General features: G+C 50.2%; 2 protein-coding genes across 3 annotated transcripts; both read right to left on the bottom strand.

Annotated features, from left to right (window-relative positions):
• Nucleotides 1–4,391: 4,391 nt before the first annotated feature.
• Nucleotides 4,392–8,680, bottom strand: LOC101770136 (protein PNS1). Of its 2 annotated transcripts, XM_004982231.4 has the most exons (4): nt 8,403–8,680; nt 5,413–6,624; nt 4,988–5,059; nt 4,743–4,881 (listed from the first exon to the last, which is right to left on the bottom strand). In XM_004982231.4, the coding sequence occupies exons 1-3, from the start codon at nt 8,505–8,507 to the stop codon at nt 5,024–5,026; spliced, it is 1,353 nt and encodes a 450-aa protein (XP_004982288.1). In that variant the 5' UTR covers nt 8,508–8,680; the 3' UTR covers nt 4,743–4,881; nt 4,988–5,023. The 2 variants fall into 2 exon arrangements, with proteins under 2 accessions (XP_004982287.1, XP_004982288.1); XM_004982230.3 differs by lacking the exon at nt 4,988–5,059 and having other exon boundaries at nt 4,392–4,881; nt 8,403–8,678.
• Nucleotides 8,681–15,287: 6,607 nt separating this feature from the next.
• Nucleotides 15,288–18,917, bottom strand: LOC101770820 (protein QUIRKY). Its single transcript, XM_004982232.3, has one exon. The coding sequence runs from the start codon at nt 18,758–18,760 to the stop codon at nt 15,578–15,580; it is 3,183 nt and encodes a 1,060-aa protein (XP_004982289.1). The 5' UTR covers nt 18,761–18,917; the 3' UTR covers nt 15,288–15,577.
• Nucleotides 18,918–21,146: the final 2,229 nt, after the last annotated feature.

Raw genomic sequence — 21,146 nt, 5'->3', positions numbered from 1 at the left:
CAGGGCAGTATGGTGGGAGGGAACAGTAGGAACCATGATGACCCTATCCAGCTACCTGTGCCACCACACACTTTTTCTAAAAAAACTACCAACCAAGAATACATGGCATACAAAGTAATCCCAAGTTAACAGCATCACTTTTCTCCTGTAGCAACCACCATGCATTTTGCAGTTCATTCATGAAGACATAAATGATGTTTTCTAGAAATTGAGACAACATAATTGACGTGAAAATAATACCATGTTTCAACAATACAAATGATGGAACAACATATCGCATCTAGCTGATTCAAGTTTCTTCAGCATGCCGGTCATTAGAGATGGCAGCGCTACATTTCTTCAGTTTAAATGGATGGTCCTTTAGTTTGAGAATTGGGTTTTAAATCGTTTACATTTGCTTAAAACTCTGCGTGGGTGTAGCAGTATGCTACTACCTGTAATAATAATAATGTTGGACTCATACTTCTCTTTGAGAAGGCTGAATTGAGAAGGCTGAAGCCAAATTTTATCCATTATCTTAAAAAATCTAGCTGATTCAAGAGACAAAAAAGGACATGTGTTCTCTATGATTTAAGGATCTAATTAGCCATAAAACTACTCTCTTTAACATAACTGTTGCTGTGATAAGAGATTTTCCTAGGACCTTCCCCCAGTCATTTTCTCTCGCCTCTTGGTTCTCCTCAAAACTCACTAATTCTGGCAAACAAACAATAAAAAGAAAATTAAAATTAGTGTTGATCACATAATATAATAGCAACAATAACACTCGATTTATTCAAGATTAGTTCATTGCCTTCATATAGCAGCAAGATTAGTATGTTTCGTATTAAACAAACAGGTGGACAATTAGGCAAAAATGAAACACTAGTTCTGTAGACAACCTATATCATTAGCAGCACAGACACCAGGAGGTCTATGACATTCAAGCATGCACAAAAAAAATCCAATAATCAAATATATAGCTGCAAACATATTTACACTAAACAATTGTAGTTAAAGTGTAACTTGGGTGAATCATCTCTAATCAGAAAAACAACAAGTGGACTAGCAATAAGCATAAGCATTCCAGCAAGCAGAATATAATTGAACTAATTTTTTTCACCAAATCTCATGGCCTTCTAAGATTTAATTGACCTTTTTTTGCACTGGTTAGAGATGAGGTGTGCTCTGGTCATATAGACATGAGGGACTATTTGCAGGTGTCCTTGTTCGTGGGCACATGGATGGCACTCCAATTTAGTCGAGTGCATGAAAACACTACAAATCAGTTCTACCTGTTCAAACTTTCATTAAGTTAATCCCTCGCAAAGATTTCAGCTGTGCTAAAACCCAAAAAATAAAGCAAGGAAAACAACTGAATGCAGTCAATAACTTGTTCCTTTCTTTCAGGTATCGCATATCGTATCTCAATGTATAAGCAAAATCACAGCTACTAGCTACCAGCAGTTATGAAACCAACAATCATTCATTCAGTTGTTGTTTTCAAAGAGATAATACTTGAACAATCAAACAAATTGTAATGATTAAATAAACTTTTGTTTTCGGTTCGAAACCACATGATGATTCTAATGATACTATAGTATGGATGACCAGGCAAGGAAATCATGGGTGGCACAACACATATATGCAATGAGACGAGGTTAGCAGTTAGTACCAGCTGCATCCATGTGCCGACTATTATAATGATCATCATCGAACATGTGCATAATATCATTCTTTACAGTAATAATATTGCTGCATTTTTTCCCTTCTTAACAATCCATTTTTACAGTAAGTATAGTATAAATCGTAACAAGCAATTTATCCTTGGCAACCAATAGAATGGGATGCTTACCTAGGCATACAATGTCTCATGAAGAGATGAACATGGAGTGTATCTTAAATCTGACCGTCTTGAAGCCACCAAGATCTACAAGAACTAGGAATAAAGGAAAGAGGCTTATAAACCCTAGGCAATAGGAGAAGGGGAGGGGGAGAACTCACGTATGCCGAGCAGGAAGATGAGGTGGCAGACTGGCGGTTGAGGTGGAGGCATCGGTGTAGATAGAGATGTCCGAGGGGCATGTCGCCGGTGCCGGAGAGGGGAGGCGCTGGATGGGGATGTGGAGGGGTGGCGCTTGAACGTGGAGTGGAGAAGTACACCTGGACGGGGTGTGTTTGGATGGAGGGATGGGATGGGACAGGACGGGGTCATCCCACTTTTACATTTGTTTGGTTGAAGGTTAGGTGGGACGAGGATGGCATCAAATTCGAATATTTCTCGACAAAGAGGGATGAAATGGTTCCTCTAAAACTAGCGGATCGATCCATCCTCTTGGACGGCGTCTAGCTCCCGTCTCCTCCTCGCGCCATCTCGCACCCGCTCACACCACACGCCCCCTCCTGCGCCGCGCCCTGCCTCGCCCGCACACTGCTGCACGCAAACCGTCGCTCGACCCGTTGCCTCGCCTCCGCGCGAGCCCCCTGCGCTGCTCGCCCCCCTCACTTGGCCGCGTGCCACCCGTGTCCAAGCCGTCGCGCTCGTGCCCTGCCTCGCCGCCCGCATGCACCGGATGCCGCGCGCCTCTGCCACCGTACCGCGCCGCCTGTCGCTCCTCCACTCCCACGGCCACGTGCAGAGGTGCGGCCACAGCCAATGAGGCGTGACGGTGGGGTTGCGGGCAAAGGGGCAATGGCCCAGGGTCCTCCATGGCCGGTGAGAGGAGGGGCCATGGCTCGGGAATCCGGCCAAATTGGTCCATGCGAGCTCAGGGGTGAGAGGAGGCTGATTTCTTCTAGTGGATGGCCGGCGTGCTCGGGGGAGTGGCGCCGGAGGGAGGCCAGGTGGCACTCAGTCCTGCACTCCCGTGCGGCGACAAGCCGAGGAAGGGGATGAGGCCCTGCTCTCTGATGCTGACAGTGGGCCCTGCAGCTAACGGAATACAAACACCGTTTATTTCATCCGTCCTCGTCCTTCCAACCAAACAACGAAATTGGACGCTTCCATCCCTCCAACCAAACACCAAGTGAGATCATCTTCTCCCTTAAAAAAGGATGATCCTATCCCATTCCACTTGTCCCTCTATCCAAACACACCCTAAAAAAGGGATGATATTGTCCCATCCCACTTGTCCCTCCATCCAAACACACCCTTGGTCTATCTCGTTTGGTTCTTTAGTCCCTCCTAAAATTTCTATCACATCGAATGTTTAGATACTAATTAGAAGTATTAAATGTAGACTAATTACAAAACCAATTGCAGAAATGTAGGCTAATTTGCAAGACGGATCTATTAAGCCTAATTAGTCCACGATTTGACAATGTGATGCTACAGTAAATATATGCTAATGATGGATTAATTAGACTTAATAGATTCGTCTTGCGAATTAGCCTCTATCCGTGTAATTAGTTTTATAATTAGCTCATGTTTAGTCCTCCTAATTAGCCTCCAAATATTCGATGTGATAGGAATTTTAGCCTATGGGGGTGTTTGTTTCTTTAGTTGCTCCTAAAATTCCAGTCACATCGAATGTTTAGATACTAATTAGGGGGCGTTTGGATACCGGGGCTAAACTTTAGCCCTGTCACATCGGATGTTCGGATACTAATTAGGAGGACTAAACATAAGCTAATTACAAAACTAATTGCAGAACCCCTAGGCTAAATCACGAGACGAATCTATTAAGCCTAATTAATCCATCATTAGCGAATGGTTACTGTAGCACCATATTGTCAAATCATGGACTAATTAGGCTTAATAGATTCGTCTCGTGATTTAGCCTAGAGGTTGTGTAATTAGTTTTGTAATTAGTCTAGGTTTAATACTCCTAATTAGTGTCCAAACATTCGATGTGACGGGGGCTAAAATTTAGGCCCCTCCTCCCAAACACCCCTTTAGAAGTATTAAATATAAACTAATTACAAAACCAATTGCACAGATGGAGACTAATTTACGAGATAAATCTATTAAGCCTAATTAGCCCATGATTTGACAATGTGATGCTACAGTAAACATGTGCTAATGATGGATTAATTAGGCTTAATAGATTCGTCTCGTGAATTAGCCTCCTAATTAATATCTAAGCATTCGATGTGACATGAATTTAGCGACTAAAGATCTCATCCACGGCAACGCGTAATCACCTTACTTGATGTGACGTTGCGAAGGTTCTACTTGTCATTTATGTTCGTGTAGTTCTGTGTAACAGCATCCATTGTAGTCTAGCTGGTTAGGATACTCGGCTCTCACCCGAGAGACCCGGGTTTGAGTCCCAACGGAATCTAACCTTGGGTGCTGGCTGGCAGGGATCTTCAATTATTGATGCTCCATCGGTTCTCTGAGCGCCTCTGCGTCCCAGCCAATGCATCAAGGTCAATTTCTTTTAAAACCTGGGATCTGATTAAGCCAGACATTAACTGAAACAATATATCCATTCTGCATGTCTGTTCGCTGTGCTAAACTCTCTGTACATCTATGTGCTAGTGTCTCAGATCATCTAAACCACCTTTTTTTTTCAGCTTGCTCAATAATATCTACAGCACTAAGTATGAGAGGTTTCGACCAGGACATATAAGCAGAAACCCTATGTCAAGCACACACTGCTCTACCATCTGCAGCAGCCCTGAACCATCAGCAACTGTATCTGCTTCCTAGTGGTGTCTAAGACTCAAGCTCCAGGGATCAGGAAAATTAATTGACTGAAAGAATGGAAGGATCTACGGATCATCAAGGTCATCTTTAGATTCGACAACTCTGGGACGATCACGATCTGCAGCTATTGCTTGGAGCTCACTCAGATGTTCTGGTATCAGTGTGCCCAGCTGGGGGTTATGCGGGTTCTCTGCATATGCGACGTGGTAAGCTGCCACACACGCCTGTGGCCACGCGATCATCATCCGGCACTGCCACAGAAACACAAAGCAAGAAAACAAAATCAGAAACGAAGGGTATACAAACAGCAAGCAACACCCATAGCGGGTAATTCTATGAAAGCAAGTCGATAAATACCAGTATCTCTTGGAAGATAATGGTATGCCATTTTCATTAACCCTGAATCCCTCGCAGTACTAGTAGAAGAATCTACAACAATAAGGTGGAGAGGTAGGTGCATTACATTCCACTATGACCACCTAAGCAAAATTAATTCAAAATCCCCCCCCCCCCCCCCCCCCGTTGACCCTCAAAAAAAAATTTAATTCAAAATTTCCAGGAGGTTGCTGGTGACTAATTTATATTTTTTTCTCATACCAACTATAATCTGCAAGCCTTTGGATGGTATCAACTAAAATCTTCCTAAACTGTGGCGTGGCATATAAAATATTTAAATCAGAAGATATATGCAGCGTTTCAGACAAAGATCATAGATAATTCAATCAGGTTTCACTAATGCAGATAAACACAGAAAAAAAAAGGAGTGACTTTGGGTGCAATACCATGTAATAACCGATTAGGAATGCATAGATGGATACAGGCAGAGCTAACTTCTTCTGATCTTTATCCACGGTGGCTAGTGCCCATGAACCAGCAACCAGTGAGGCCAACGCGCCTGCTGTCACGGAAGAGAGGAAGCAGAACGAACCAGTAAGGTCTGAATCAACAAGATTTTCTATCCCACGGAGAACAAAAAGGGACCACACATCCCGCGAAGCCACACAGAATGCCTTCCCCCGCGCCCCCACATGCACAAAACCCCAGCGGTTAGCACGTCCCAGCATTTTCTCTGATACAGAAAAGCAGCAGCCCTGTCCTGACAAAATGAACTCGTCATTGCCGCCAGCTGCCGTTTTCATTGCTCGAGCCAATCCCCGAATTGCTGAGTTCACTGGGACAGCCATTGCACCCATGCATATGTCCCCAAAGGCTGGTCCGAATATCGTGCCACAGAATACTTCGACAGCACCACCTGGCATGCGGATACCATAGACAAGCCGGACATGTGCCAATTTTGCCACTGCCACATAGACAACATAGCGCAGTACCTGCATGGTCCATGCCATGCTCACCAGAAGTGCTGCCACATAAGCCATCCGGTAGTTCATCAAGTGCCCTTCTGCAGCAGCAATGCAGCTGATGGCAACTGTCCAGAAGGCCATATAGCCAAACATTGCAAGAAGGACAAAGATAACAAAGCAAGAAGTAGAAGGTGGCAAGTGTGCTCCAGTGACAGAAGCGGAAAGCAGCTCAGAGGCATGCCGAAGACGTGGACCAGAGGCCCAACAACTGTATAGTCCTGCTCCAACGACGAATACAACTACAAGCACTCCAATACCAAGTGCAGCACTATTAGCAACGAGGAGTATGACTACACCGCAAGCGAGTGCAAAAACAGGGGCAGCCCAGAGAGAGGTCTTGATGGCTTTTGGAGGGTTTGTGACTGCAAGGATAACCCAGAAGCAGGCAGAAATTGTGGATACTATGACAGAGGATACCAGAGGGATGAAGTTGGAGAAGGGCTTGTAGGTAGGGTTCTGGTGGGAAGAGGCCTGGACGCCTAGGAAGATTGTGAGGGCAATGAAAGCAAGTAGATGGAGGATGAAGAACACTTTGGTCACACTGCCTGTGAACCCACTGCAGCAACCACGACTATCTGGGACCTCAATGTTGCCAAAAGGGGAATAAATTTGCTCTTCAATTTCAACAGCCACCTGAGGAAGTATTATTTGGATGTATTAGCAAAAATATACTCAACTTGAACCAAAAACAATAAAATTCATAAACAGGAATGTGCTCTTTCGTGCAAGCTTAACAGGTAAAGTGATATAAGTCTGTGTGTCCTTCAAAGAACTAAGCAAACTATAATCTGGATCGTCAGTTGTTAGTTTATGTTCAATTCTGTTCATACAAGAGTTATGTTGTTATCATTTTATAGTGCTTAAAACCATGGTCAAGTTCAAATCATTGAGTGTAACTATGAAGCAGCATACTCATGCCTGAAGTAATGCCTTGTAATTTGTCAATACCCATAAGGCCATAAGATAAAGATCCAAGTATGCATTGGACGTCTTTGGGGGAAAAAAACCGAGAATATGTCACAGATATTTTATGCTAACTAATGCAGATTTGGAAATAATTATGTACATTATATCTGATTAATGTAAAGAAGCACATCGAGGTGAGTCAGAATTACTCTAATTGCATATCAGACGATAGAAAATTACTAATTCCACGTAATTGAAAACATTGTCATTGGTTTACCAGCTTCCCAGGAAAGAATTGAACTTAACTAGTGCTTAACACCCATAAATAGACTAGCACAATTTCTAATGTAATGCCAATTGTAGCTGCAGTCACAAAAGATTTTCCCTTGGAAATATTTTTTAGATGAAGAGAGCTTCCCACTGAACACAATAAAAAACATTGTTTGAGAAGCATAAGCAACTAAACACAAATCAGTAAATTCCTTGCAGACTGAGCACAATTACATGAGAACCAAAATAGAAACTGCTGGGATGCTATCTTAGTTTACCGAAACTGCCACAAGTGCGTTAAGCTTAAGGTAAACACCAAAGGGATGGTAAATCACTGTTTCAAGGATAAGAATTCCACATCCGGTTGTCATTTAGGCTGGAATTTGAAAGTAGATTAGACTGAACTAGTCATTGTGTCCTAAGATCACAAGCAACTCTAGCACATGGAAGATTCGGAAATTGTAACCATGGAAGATTAACCGGTAACTACAAAAGGTGAAGAACATAAGGACAACAATAACATGAATTTTTCGATGCGGTAAATGAACTACTATATAACTACAACAGACTTTTCATGGAGATCGATTTCAGTTGCGTCAAGGTCCCCATGCTTCTGCAGTTCTGCAATTGCACTAAAAGCACCGGATTATTATATATGCCCTTAATGGATGTACGGTCCCTCAATGATAACAACACAATTAAAACGGCATGTAAGAAGGCAGCCGTGTTTCTAACTTCCTGGAAGTTTCTTATGTTCCCTTAACTGAACTACAAGCACTGAATTACTACCTGCTATACCTTTGCAAGTTTATACTACAGGCTACTGCGAACAATCATTCATCATTAACCAACTGCAACCCCTACACCACCGACAACTGGTGGGTTCAATTTCTCGGAAGGACGACAAACTGCTCACGATCGCTGCATTTCCGTACAAACTGTGAAAACTATCTCTGCAAATGATTCGATTCAACCCAAAATTCTAAATTCCAAACACGCGGAAACCCAGAGTCTCCATGGTCCAGGCAAAGCAAACCAGTGCCCACCGACTCGCATCGTCGCACTCCCAAACAGGCCACCCAACCCCCAACCACTTCACCGCGTGAATTTCGATTTTACCTCACCGCGTCAGTTTCAGTTTCAATTCCGGCGACAGTCTGGAAACAGGAAAGCGCACGAGCGCGCACGCAGGCAGAGGGAGAAGAGAAGGGTAGGAGAGGGCGCGCGTCCCTCACCTGGTACGGGCTCGCCGCCGGCGTCGGCGTGCCCGTCGACGCCCCAGCAATGCCGGCGCCGCCGCCTGGGAAAGCCGCCGTGATCTCGCCGCCCCGCCTCGCCATCTCCTCTCTGTGGGTGTCTCTCTCTGGAGTCCCGCAGCTTTGCTCTGCTCTAGTGGTCTCGTCTCATCTCCTCCTCCCTCCTCTGCTTTTCGCTTTCGCGGCGGTCGTGGCTTTCCGCTTGCTTCGCCTGCTCTGCTTCGTCTCTGTCCCACAGATAGCACGGATATGGCTGGGGCCGGGAGGGAAGAGGAGGAAGTGGGGTTCGTGGGTGAGTGTGCGGCCACCGCCCGGTAGGGGGGTGGTTTCCTCCTCTCTCCGGGGTGTCGGGGCTGCTTCGAGCTCGCAGTCGCAGGCGGGCCGTTGAGGAGGTGAGTGTACCTCTGGTAACGGGTGACGGGGCAAGAAGCCGCGGAGTTCGTGAGTTGGTGGGGCTGCGCCTTGGTGGAGGCCGTTGCACCTGTTACACGTCAGCGCTCTCGGCTTCCAAAGTTCCATAAGTCCATATACGACCCTCTGCCGTAGACTAGAAATGAGAAGTCTTTTTTTCCACACGGAAATGGATTCTTTCTTTAGCGACAGTGGACTTTGTTGTGTTCCTCGGCAGATGCAGATTGCAGCTGCAACTTTTTTTATGATTGTTTGAATCATAAATTAGTAACCCTGGCATTATCTCTTATTTCTCGAATGATCTTTTATGTCACGGAGCATCTGTACTTATAAAAGATCATGTGATCTAATCTCTAGAAGAAAAAAAACTTCAATACAGACCGTTCAACTGTTCAGGCAAGACCAAGCATGAAGGTACAAACTCATGGAGCGAGCGAGCAAATGACCTCTATCAAACCATTTTATCCTTGTGCAGTGCTTGACGCAAGTCATCGTGACACTGACACGCGCTAAAGTCATGCATGTGCAATTTTGTGCGTTCGATTGTTATTTTTTTTTAACGAGCTGGTAGGAGAGCTGCCACTTTATTAATAAAGGAGAATGCCTGAAGGACGAAACAAACTAGGAAATTTTACATGCTGTCCACTGTAAGCTTAGTTAGCGGGCTGAAGAGGAACAGACACCCCTATATACACTCAATTACGCCTTGCGGAGTCAAGAAACTGCGTTCGATTGTTATAGAAAGCGTACCTGACATCAAGAAACAGATGCAAGCACAACCCCTCAAAGCAGCATGTAGATTTCAGTGTTTTTCTTTCTAAAATGCTAAGGTTTTCAAAATAGAACATAGGATTATATTCCCCGATCGTGCAGAAATTGGACTAATCTGTACAAAGTTTTCGAGAGAGAAAAAATCATGTGCTACAATGGAGTCGTAAACCTGTATAAGTGTAGTATATACTTGCACGATGTAACAGACGAATTGTTTGATCGAGGAATTCATGCAAAGATACCAGCCACGGAGGAGAAACTATTATGCCTCCCAATGATTAGTGCGTCACCCTTTTTCCAGTGATAGTGCCCCTGGATAGGGATAGCCGGATAGGGATGGATATGGGCAGGCCAACTAGCACGGCACGCATGGAATCCATAGAAGAACAAAAGGAGGTTCCTTTTCTTTGTTGGAAAGAAAGAAAGAAAGATATGGTCATATGGAAGGGGCTGGAAATCCATGATATCGAGGGACCAAAAAGCAAGCGGCACATGTTGGGAACTCGAGAAATCAGAAGCAAAGGAAAAGGCTAAAAAGGTAAAATGAGTGGTTGGGCCTGCTTGGCAACTTTACAAGGCTTTTCTAAAGAAGAAGAAGGGGTTGTGATAGTGAATAACCAATCAAACCCATGGAGAACAGTCAAAGCCCATGGGCCCATTACCACAGAGATCCGAAATGTGGCGGTTGTTGGCAAAATTCTACTTCTCGAAAAGACCTATTTTTTTAATTCAGCAAAAGAACTATTTAAATGCCGGTGTAGATGCTACAGGCATAAAACAGCGTGTCCTAATAAAACATCTGCGTTTCCTAGTTAAACGAAGACAATACCTTATGGTCATCGCGGTTCCCAATTAATAATAGATAATACAGTTGGTGAAGGAAGTGCAATAGTAATTCCTTGCACAAAACAATTGATCTAGACCCGATGGATTCAAGCCAGTGACACGCCATGTTTGTGCTTGAAATTTAAGGGGGTGTTCTAAATTTTAGGAGGGTCACATCGGATATTCGGATGCTAATTAGAAGGACTAAACATGAGCTAATTATAAAATTAACTGCAGAACCCCTATACTAATTCACGAGACGAATCTATTAACCTAATTAGTCCATCATTAGCAAATGGTTACTGTAGCACCACATTGTCAAATCATGGACTAATTAGGCTTAATAGATTCATCTCGCGAATTAGACTCTATCTGCGCAATTAGTTTTGTAATTAGATTATATTTAATACTCCTAATTAGTATTCAAACATCCGATGTGACAGGTACTAAAGTTTATGAGTGTGTTGCCAAACCGGGCCTAAATTGATTTTTCATGTGTGCATCATTAAAACTTAGCTCAAAGAAACTCAAAGTAGCAATTTTTTGCATTTTTACATGTGCATGTTGTTGAAGTTAGAGATATCTCGTATATGGTTTGTATTGTGTAATCCTAGAGATATGGATGTTGGGATTTTGGTTCGGTTGTTAGACATAGGAGTCTTGATGTAATTAAACTCAACCAAACCAATATCTGTAACACCTAGGATGTAATCTGTTCCATATATATTAACGTGCAACCGTGGCGAGCTATGATAGACAACCACGTTCTATTATTTTACACATGTAACGTTTAGACATTGCTTAAATGACAAGAGCCAAACTGCTTTGATCCCTATAGGTTGAAATGACACGCCAATTCAGCAAGAGAATTAGCAAATCTAAATTTTTATTCTGGACTTCCCCCTCAGGGCTGGCACCTTTATGGCCTTATGCAAGGTGTGGAGAGAAAAGTTTGCTTCTCCACGGGTTCCATTTGCTCGCATGAAAAGATGAAAACGAATCAGTTCAGTGTACAGACAACAGATCGCAAGAGAGCAAACAGAACGTGTAAGAGAGCTCGTCTAAGATGCCGCTTTATTCCCAACAATTGGACAATTTTCAGGTCCTCCTCCTGGCTCCAAAACTAATGGCTTGTGGTACCTTCATCAGGACTCTCAGCTCACAGTAGTCTACTAGCATGATCTGGAAACATGTAACATGTTGCCAGCCATGAACATGAACCATAATATCTCAGATTTTGGTAAAGTGATGATCTTCGGCGGAGAGTATCTCCAACAGCTTATGTAAAATGGATTGATATCACTAAACTATCAGGATACCTAAAAGCGGTCAAAAAAACTGCTTCAATAACTTTGCTATATGGATTGCTATCCCTAAATTTTTTTAGACTATGATCTAAATTTCTCTCCCCTTGACTCAAATATACCGATCCAAATCCAAAATAGTGGATTGCTGTATTCTTGGTTCACAGCGGAAGAAGCCATCCGCCGCAACACGGAAGCTTCCGCTCGGGTCTTGGATGCTGCGAGCGCGAGCCCGTGCTAGGTGCTGCCTCCGCGGCTAGGAGCCGCCAATAGGGCGAGGAGGGGCTGCAGGGCCAGTCAAGCGTCGATTCGAGATGGGGAGGGGAAGAGGAGTAGGCTCTGGCATTGATTTGGGGGTGGAGCATGGTGTTGGAGCAATGGCGCGGCGGCGACTTGGGACGGAGGTCGGTCGAGGAACAGCGGCGTGGTGGCGATTTGGGACGGAGGGCGGCCGAGGAGCAATGGTGCGGCGGCGGCGATTCGGGAGGGAGGCGGCGGAGCAGAGCACCACTCCTGCGTTCTCCCCAATGTATCACCGATACGCCAGGAAGGCAGCGTACCAGTATCGGATACGCACCGATACATCAATACTTCCCGATACACGTATCCGAATAATTCGATTTAAAAATAAATAATTTAATTCTGATACATGGTTGATACTCGGCGATACGTCCACCCGATATGTTTGACAGTAACACCTCATTCTGAAGCCGTGCGGCGCCGGAGACCCAGCCGCTTCTGCAGGTTCAGTCAAACGGCAGGGAGGCGGCGGGGCCAGGAACGACGAGGCGACGCGGCTGGAGCGTGCAATGGCCCAGGCATTCCATAGCACCGCTGAGCTGGCCAAGCACCTTCCCACCGGCGCCGTGCTCGTCTTCGAGGTGCTGTCGCCGGTGTTCACCAACGGCGGCAAGTGCTAGGACGTGAACCGTGTCATGACGGCTTGGCTTGTGGGGCTCTGCGCCGCTGCGTGCTTCTTCCTCTGCTTCACGGACAGCTTCCTCGACGCCGGTGTTTTTATTTCGAAGGAAATATGGAAAAAATGATTTATTTATATACACTAGATGTCGGCGTATCAGGGTTTTTGAATTTTGTCGTATCGGCGTACTGGTATCGCCGTACCGGTATCATGTATCGGTGAAACATAGAACAATCCGCTTCCATCTACACTCGCCACTCCACTGCCCTGAAGTTAGAGTGCCGCTTCCCTGAGCACGAGGAGAAGGAGGAAGAGGATGGTGCCGTGGCAATTTGGGAGGGAGGTGGCTATGGGAGGGAGCGGATCGGAGCGGCGGCAGGAAGGAGTAGAGAACGTCAGGGGAGGAAGAGGATAGATGAGAGAAGATTGATTTGCAGATTAGCCCTTAATATAAAAATCTACTTGGAAATTAGTCCCCGGAAGAATCATAGGTATCCAATTTTACCAAATTGTTAGAGATGCTCTAAGATCTCTTTGCTTTCTCCTGTTGCAAACGCACGGGTACTCTGCTAGGATCCCCTTCCTCTGTACGCCTCGGGTACTATTTGGTCGAGGCCTCGATGGCCACTGGACATGGGTGCGAGCTGGAGAGCTGGACCTGGAGTCCTGGACCACTTGCGGAGCCGTGAAGCGCCTTCCCTGTACTGGACGTCTGTACGATACGAAATACAGCAGTCGGTAGATTCTGGATCTGCCCCAGAAACAATCCACAGGCTACAGCCCCGCAGGCCCAGAAAGCAGGCGTTGAGCTGCACAAAAAGACGAGCACGATAAGGCCAAGAGCCCAGAGCCCTCACTTGCGCGCTGGCCCAATCGTGTTCCTAGATCCGGCCGCCAGGCGCCATCATTTTCAGTGCGTGCACTCACTCTCACAGTCTCACTTCCACTCCAGTGGCTCCCTGTCAGATGAAACAACCAGTGCTACCTGCTGGGCTGCTACCGTGCTCTCTCTTCCCCATGGTCCCAAAACCGAGAGAGAGAGAGAGATAAGTTTTTTCAGAGACGACATAACAGTCCGGATTTCCAGTATTCTTATCCTGCTCTTCTCTGAGCGCTGAATCCTGTCTGCCATATGAGGCCATGTTTAGTTTCCACCAAAATCCCAACTTTGACACTATGCAAAAAGAAGATTTCCCATCACATCAAACTTGCGATACATGCATGGAGTACTAAATGTAGATGAAATCAAAAACTAATTGCACAGTTTTGTTGTACTTTGCGAGACGAATCTTTTGAGCCTAATTAGTCAATTTTTGGACAATAATTCACAAATACAAACGAAATGCTACAGTTGCGCATTTATGACAAACTCCCAACTTTGGCACTCCCAAATTGGGAACTAAACAAGGCCTGATATGAAGCACAAAAGGCTTTGCTCGAGTCAGCTCACGTGAACCAGCCTGCCCTTTTCGTATGCGTACAATGCGTGGCCGTACGGCAGATCTGATCACAAAACAAGTGCAGAGGTAAACTAGTGGGTTCTTTCCGTAAAGCATCTTTCCCTGTTGGATTTCTCATCGCGGCCCGTCGTCCATCACCAACTGCTCTCTTGCGAGGAGAAGCCATCGTCTTCACCTTTCCTATCTGATGGAGGGGTTAAGTTCAGTTGGCGATGTGATGATCTGATCACGTTCTCGCCTTTCCGCAATGAATGATGCCGGATGCGTGAACTTAACTTGCAGTTAGAAATGGAAGTTAGTGTTGAGGAGGCATGAAGAATTCTTTACGCCAAACCTGTGATGATTTTAGTCGTTGCCGACAGCAACCTCACGCACTCCGCTACTGACAAAAGCTCGCGAGCTTTTGCTCGGAACACACTGGATCGCGCACGATCACGGCACTCGGGCACCGCGGATCGATGCAAGTGGAGCTCAAGCGGCCGTTCAGTGTTCAGCAGAACTGATCAGTGCCTTGCAGTTTTAAAAACATGCGATTAGGTGTGTCGTGAGTCCGGCGGTATGGCTCGTGGAGGAATCATGCACGAAAATCATGCATGTGGTGAGGTAGTCAGTCATCAGTGGGCTTGCTGATGCGGATTCAGAGATCCTGCTGCGTTCCTTGGAATTTTTCGGTGCATCCCTGAAGCCATTTTGATTCTGTGTAGCGCTTCCCGGCGAATTGAGATTCTCTCTTAACGGCATGAAAACCAGCTAGTGAATGCAGCGGATCCTCAGTCGATCAGGGCCCGTGATTTCGTTTACGCGTGATTATCGCATAAAACGGGTTTTCATTCCTGTAATATTGAGGAGAAAATAATGCCACCTTCCGAGATGCTCTGTGCCAATTCTTTTTGAATCAAAATTTTGTATTTGGTTTCTCAATGTAGCTGGTAAGTCGTAACTACAACTTTGGGAGATGAACACATACATAACTAATGGAAAATTTCCTGTACAAGCTGGGACCCTTCATCTATGTCTCAGGCCTGGAGATGAAAGAATGTAACAAGCCGGTTCAGTTATTCAGTTGGTATACAGTGCTGTACAAAATTAAGGACTGTACTATTCTTGGTAGAGCAAAGAATTTTTCTGACAGGAATTCAATGCAGTTTACCTCTGCAACGGTCAATTTTCTCCCTTTGAATGAGGATCATGCGTTAAGCCATTTCATTTCATTTCACCCCGATCAACCGCATGGACTGATCTCCATGGAAATCCAAAATTCGAGAAACTGATTACATGAACGAATGAATACAATAGACATTATTATTGCTCTTGCTAGCATCGATCAGGAAGCCTCATCAACCAAGGCTTGCTGTGCTGCAACAGCTGATCAAACCATCTGACAGAGCAGATTACACAGAGGTGGGATCAAAAGATGATGGAAGAAAACTAGACTGATCAGCGATCAGTAACTCAATTTGCGCTCTAGAGCACCCGGTCGGAGAGCGACGGCAGGCGGCGGAAGAAGTTGAAGCCGGCGGAGGGCATGTCGCCGCGGAACCTGGGGTGCCGGAGGTAGTAGAACCCCATCCCCAGCAGCAGCACCTTGAACGGCACGGCGTACAGCACCAGCGCCGCCAGCAGGGTCACCACCGCGAACACCCCCGTCGCGCGCGGGTCGCGCCAGGACAGCAGCGCCTCGACACGCTCCCCCTGCGCCGCGACGTCGCCCAGCAGCGTCTGCGCGCGCCCGGCCACGGCGCGCAGCCGGTCGTACCGCATCCGGACCACGTCGGCGGGGCGGCTGGAGGGGAGCCCGTCGAACTCCTCGTCCAGCTCGTCGGGGCTCACGCTGTCGACGTGGGAGAGCCGCGGGTCCATGCCCGTCGGCTGCCGCGGCCGGGCACGGTAGCGCCAGAGGAGGACGAGGAACAGGTACAGGCACACGGTGGGCAGGATCATCTCCGGGCAGAGCACGACGGCGACGAGCAGAGCGTGCACGAGCACGGTGGTCGGCGGGTGCGCCCAGGTGCGGACGCGGTGCGCCCACTTCACCGCCGTGGCGACGTGCGAGAGGCAGCCCACGACGCGGAACCAGTTGGCCTTGCTCCGCCGCATGCTCCACGAGTGCGTGTCCGTGTCCAGCAGGTACTGCACCACCTCCGGCCCCAGCGGCGGCTCCGACCGCGCCAGCCGCCCCGACACGATGCGCATCGCCGTGTGCCGCAGCACGTCCTGCTGCGCCGGGCCCAGCGGCTTCACGTAGTGCATCCGCGGCAGCAGCGGGCTGCCGTACGCCTGCATCAGCGTCAGCCACGACGGGCAGGTGAACCGGATCGCCAGCTCCAGCTCCCCCATCTTGCGGACGCCGACGGGGTGCACCGCCGTCAGCGCGAAGGTGTTGGCGTACACCCGGTTGGTGTCGAGCGTCGAGAGGCGGATCCGGAGCTTACCGATGCGGGAGTCCTTGGGCAGCTTACCGGGGTCGCCGCCGGCATCGGCGGCCTTGTACCGGACGTTGTCGAAGACGGCGATGGTAAGCACGGTGCAGGGGTCGAACACGTCCCACGCGTACTGCTCGTTCCACCGCGGGTTGAACTGGTCGAGAATGGTGCGGGTGCGCGCCCACTTGGGGCCGTACTTGAGCACGACGTACGCGTCCGTCGACCCGCTCGCGCCGTCCTTCGCGATCTTCATCGGCACCAGGTTGGCGGCGCCGCGGACGCCGACCTCCAGCATCCCCACCGGCGGCTTCGACAGATGCTTGGACGCTGCGCGGACGTCGCTGGCAACGTTCGCTGCCTCGTCCAGCACGTGGTACCCGCCCTCCAGGCACACGCGGACGTGGACCCGACCGGCGTACGGCCGGGCCTCGTCGCCGCACAGGTTCAGCCACCGGGACGGCGGCTCCACGCGGTCGTCGGCCCGCCTGTGCACCGTGGACAGGGGAACGCGTGCCTGGCCCACCGGCTGCCCGGAGAACACGTCCTCGACGACGACGGCCAGGAAGGGGTCGAACGGCTCCGCAGCGACGAAGAGTAGGTCCTCGTTCCAGCTCGGGTTGGATGTCCCGGCCGCAGCGCTGCCAAGCGGGACGCGGCCGGTCTTGAATACCTGGGCGCCAAGCTGCGCTTTCACGTAGAGCTCCGGGAAGATGGGGCCGCCGCACTGCTTCGCCTTGGCGTCCGGCGGGGACGGCAAGCGCAGGTCCTGCGCCTGGATGACACTGAGGCGGAGGTACCAGAGCTTCGGGGAGAGGTAGGCCTTGGAGCGCGTGTGCACCAGGTAGCCGCCGGAGTCTGAGTGCCACGCCTCCTGGAACGCCTCGTCGACCTGCGTGCCGACCCACACGGCGAGCATGACGTCGCAGGCCGCCGCGCCGTCCTCGCAACAGTGGCCCTCGAGGGTGTACCACTGCGGCGCGAGCGCGCTGTCCGGCGGCGACCGCTTGGGGACCTCCTGGAGGTCGAAGGACACGAAGCCCAGGTTGGCGTCCGGCGGGACGGGCTCCCCCTCCTTGGCCGGCTTCTTGGCCTCCTCGTGGACGGTGACCTCGAGCGAGGTGTCGGTGAGGCTGTCCTTGTGGAAGGCGAACACCAGGTCCCACTCGCCGGCGGCCGTGGCGGCGCGCGTGCGCACGGCGTGGGTGCCGATGGCCAGCTGCGCGTACAGCGGCTGGCCGCCGCCGCCGCCGCCGTGGCGCTTGGCCTTGAGGAGCCGGACGAAGAGGTACGGCACGCGGTCCACCAGGTCGTACGAGGCGCTGGCGCCCGACGCTGCCATGCTCTTCTCGGCGGCGCTCTGGGGGCGAATATCCAGATCGCCGGCGACCCCGGCGATCGCCAGGTCCTTCTTCGACGGCGAGGGCGGCGGAGCCAGCTTGGACGGAGACGGCGGCGGCGCGGCCGCGTCCTTCTTGTCCTCCTCCTTCGCCTTTCCTTCCTCCTTGGGCTTCTCGCCGTCCTTCTTCCCCTTCTCCGGGGACTTCTTCTTGCCGCCCTTGTCGTCCTTCTTCTCCGCCGCCTCCGGTTTCTTCTCCTCTGTTTTGGCCTCCTCCGCCTTCTTCTCCTCGGCCGGCGCCGCCTCCGCCTTCTTCTCCTCAGCCGGCGCGGCGGCGGCTGCAGCATCCGTCCCCTTCTCCTCCTTCCCCTCAGCCGGCGCCTCCTTCTTCTCCGCCGCGGCCGCATCGGCGCCCTTCTCCTCCCCCACTGGCGCGGCGGGCTGCGGCGGCGGCGGGTCGTCGACGAACCAGATCTTGAGCCCGATCTCCCCCTTGATCTGCGAGAAGACGCTCCGCTTCTCGAGCGGGTAGTAGACGAGCGCCTCCTCCCCGCCCTTCGCGAAGGATGCCCCGGCCACCTTCACCTTGCCGAGGAACGTCCCTCCGCGCCGCCCGCTGCCCGTTGCGGCGATGGCCTTCTTGTCGTTGTAGAGGTTGAGCTCGAGCGTCTCGGAGGTCATTGCGTCCGGGTCGTGGACGAGGAACTCGAGGCGCTCCCCCCAGTGCGGGTTGAGGTCCCGCGGGCGCGTGGCAGTGCGGCGGCGCTGGCCGTCGAAGTCGACGACGGCGTAGGCGCACGCCGTGCCCTGGCCGTCCTTGGGCATCAGGTTCCGCGCGTTGCAGACCTCCACCACCACCCGCCGCCGCGCCCCCTCCTCCGCCACCATCGCGAAAAGGCTACTCGATCCCGATCGCCTGGAAGCTTCTCCCTCCTCCACGGGGGTTGGGGTGGGGGGTGTGTGCGTGCGTCGAGAGAGAATATGACCGTTGGAGAGGGGGGAAGAGGAGCGGAGAGAGAGAGAGAGAGAGAGAGAGAGGCTGGAGCTGGGACTGTGAGTGTGAGGCGGGGGGTGCGGCGGGGTTTAAAAGGGAGAGGCAACAGGTTGGGGAGGTGGGGCCCGGGGGCAGTGGGCCACGTCGGACGGCCGTGCGCGCCACGTGGGCGGGAGGCCTGCGCGGGCACGGAGACTTGTCCCGTAGCGGTTGCGGTGCGGTGCGGTGGCACTGGCACCTGCCTGGGACGGAGGCTCGACAGGGACGTTTAACGGCAACGGCATTGACGCGACGGGACACGGCGGCACGAGCTGCAGCGGCGGCGGCGGAAATCCCGCGCCCCGGGCTGCGTGCACGGTGCACGGCCTTGGCGGGGCGCCTGTTCGGGTGCGGTGCTTCGCGCTGGGATCCTTCTCGGGGATCGTTGCTGGGTTCTCTGACGGGTGGGGCAGCGGTCCCCCGCGCCAGTGTCCGTGCTTTCGATGAGTATATCGCTTTTCCTCCTTTTTTTTTTTTTTCTGTTTGGCGAGAAGAGTAAGACTTTTATTTGAAGAGATGAAGAGAGGAACCTACAAATTTGTAGAGAAGTTGCATTGCATTGTTTTGTGACAAGTTTTTGCACGTTTGTTTGAAATATGATGGAGGGGATCTGGCCTCATCATCTTAAACCCTATTTTCCTCCCCCCCTTTCTTCCCCACTACCCTCTCCATCTCGAACGGAAATCCATATCCCTCCATTCCATCTCTTGGGGGTGGGTATCGAGTGAGACCGAGACCGGCTCTAGTGGTCTGGATGCCGCGGGAGCCATGGTGCTCTGCATGCCCCGTCCGAAAACAAACAGCATCGGCATGCATCGTGCATGGCCGCCGATCGCCAAACGGTCGCATTGCCGCGCGCGTTAATAAATTCGGCGGCGCATGCAGCTGAAGCTCCCCCTTCACCGGCCGGCAAGCTCGCAGTGTGGTCGGTGGCGGCTAGCAGCTACTAGCCCTGCACTGCAGCAGCAGCAGCAGCAGCGCTGCTCCACCGCCTTTGCAAACGTACGGACGCGAGGGCCCGCGGCCGTGTCAGCTCGCAACGTTCGAGCCGATCGCATTGCTCGACACGGTGGCTCGGCTCCGGCGACGCCCCCCGGGGCCCTCGCCCTCGCCCGAGAGGCGAGACCCACAGGCCCAACCATGCATCCAACTAACTGTAGACGGCAGTCGGCGTGCACTTGCAACGTGAGTGAGCCCGTATACGTGTACGTACAACTGTACCCAGGACCGCACGTACGAGGAACCTGACCAGTAGGCACGGTACGGGGATTCCGAGAAGGATCCTGTACCATACGCATTGGAGTCGGCTGCATCTCCGTTATTATTAAGCCTAGCGATATCTCGCGCTGTCGTAGAGAACACTTCGGGCACGTACGTATAGGATCGACGGATGGAGCACAATATAATCCAGGTTTGATCGTCACGTGCTGCAGCCGCAGCTAGCTCCTGCATGCTCGCCTCGTAATCAGCCGCGTGCCCTGCTCCACGTCGATAATCCCACGGCGATTTGGATCCACGCACGCACGCAGCACGTACTGCATAGCATCTGCGTGTCGTTAATTTGTTCTTTTCTGTCCACATGATGCCATGGCTGCGATTTGCAGGCTCTAATTAAGCCCATAACTCTATGTATGCATTACCGACGGCCGTACGGCCTTCAACAGCGAACGCACGCAGTGCGTGACAGACAGACGATAGCACTAGATGTATTAGCATCCACCCATTCCTTTCTCAACGGCTCTCGCGAGGAAGTACCATGGAAAACATTGTAAAATCAAAATGAGCTCGTAGCTCGAGTCGGCTTTTAGTCTTATCTTGTTCAGGTAATATAATTATAAAATGAGAGAGAGGAGTTTGATCAGGATGAAAATGTATATGCACCGTACCTGTTCGGCTGTGCTAGTTTCGGCTAGCTGCAGCTGCCAGCATGCAATCTTGCTGCAGCTGCTACAGTAGGCTAAAACGTTGGCGGCAGTAGCTGCAGCGCTGTGCAGCGAGCCGAACAGACCTCTATTTCCAAGACTATGAAACCTGTTGAAATTTGCATTGGGGGCTATAAAATTTGATTTCATCTGACCATATCCAATCACATGCCTCGCAATTTGATGGCACGGACATCCCATAAAATTGTGAAAACTACATCGAAAGTATTGTTTCATTCGACTCAAACATCTTTTATGACATGCCATCCTTGAAAACTGCGAGATGAACTTCACACTGGAAATAGAGTATTTTCCCAGC

Source organism: Setaria italica, chromosome IX, assembly GCF_000263155.2.
Source record: "Setaria italica strain Yugu1 chromosome IX, Setaria_italica_v2.0, whole genome shotgun sequence".
Lineage (NCBI taxonomy): Eukaryota > Viridiplantae > Streptophyta > Magnoliopsida > Poales > Poaceae > Setaria > Setaria italica.
Note: the sequence above shows the minus strand (reverse complement) of the source record. Positions and strands in the feature narration are given on the sequence as shown.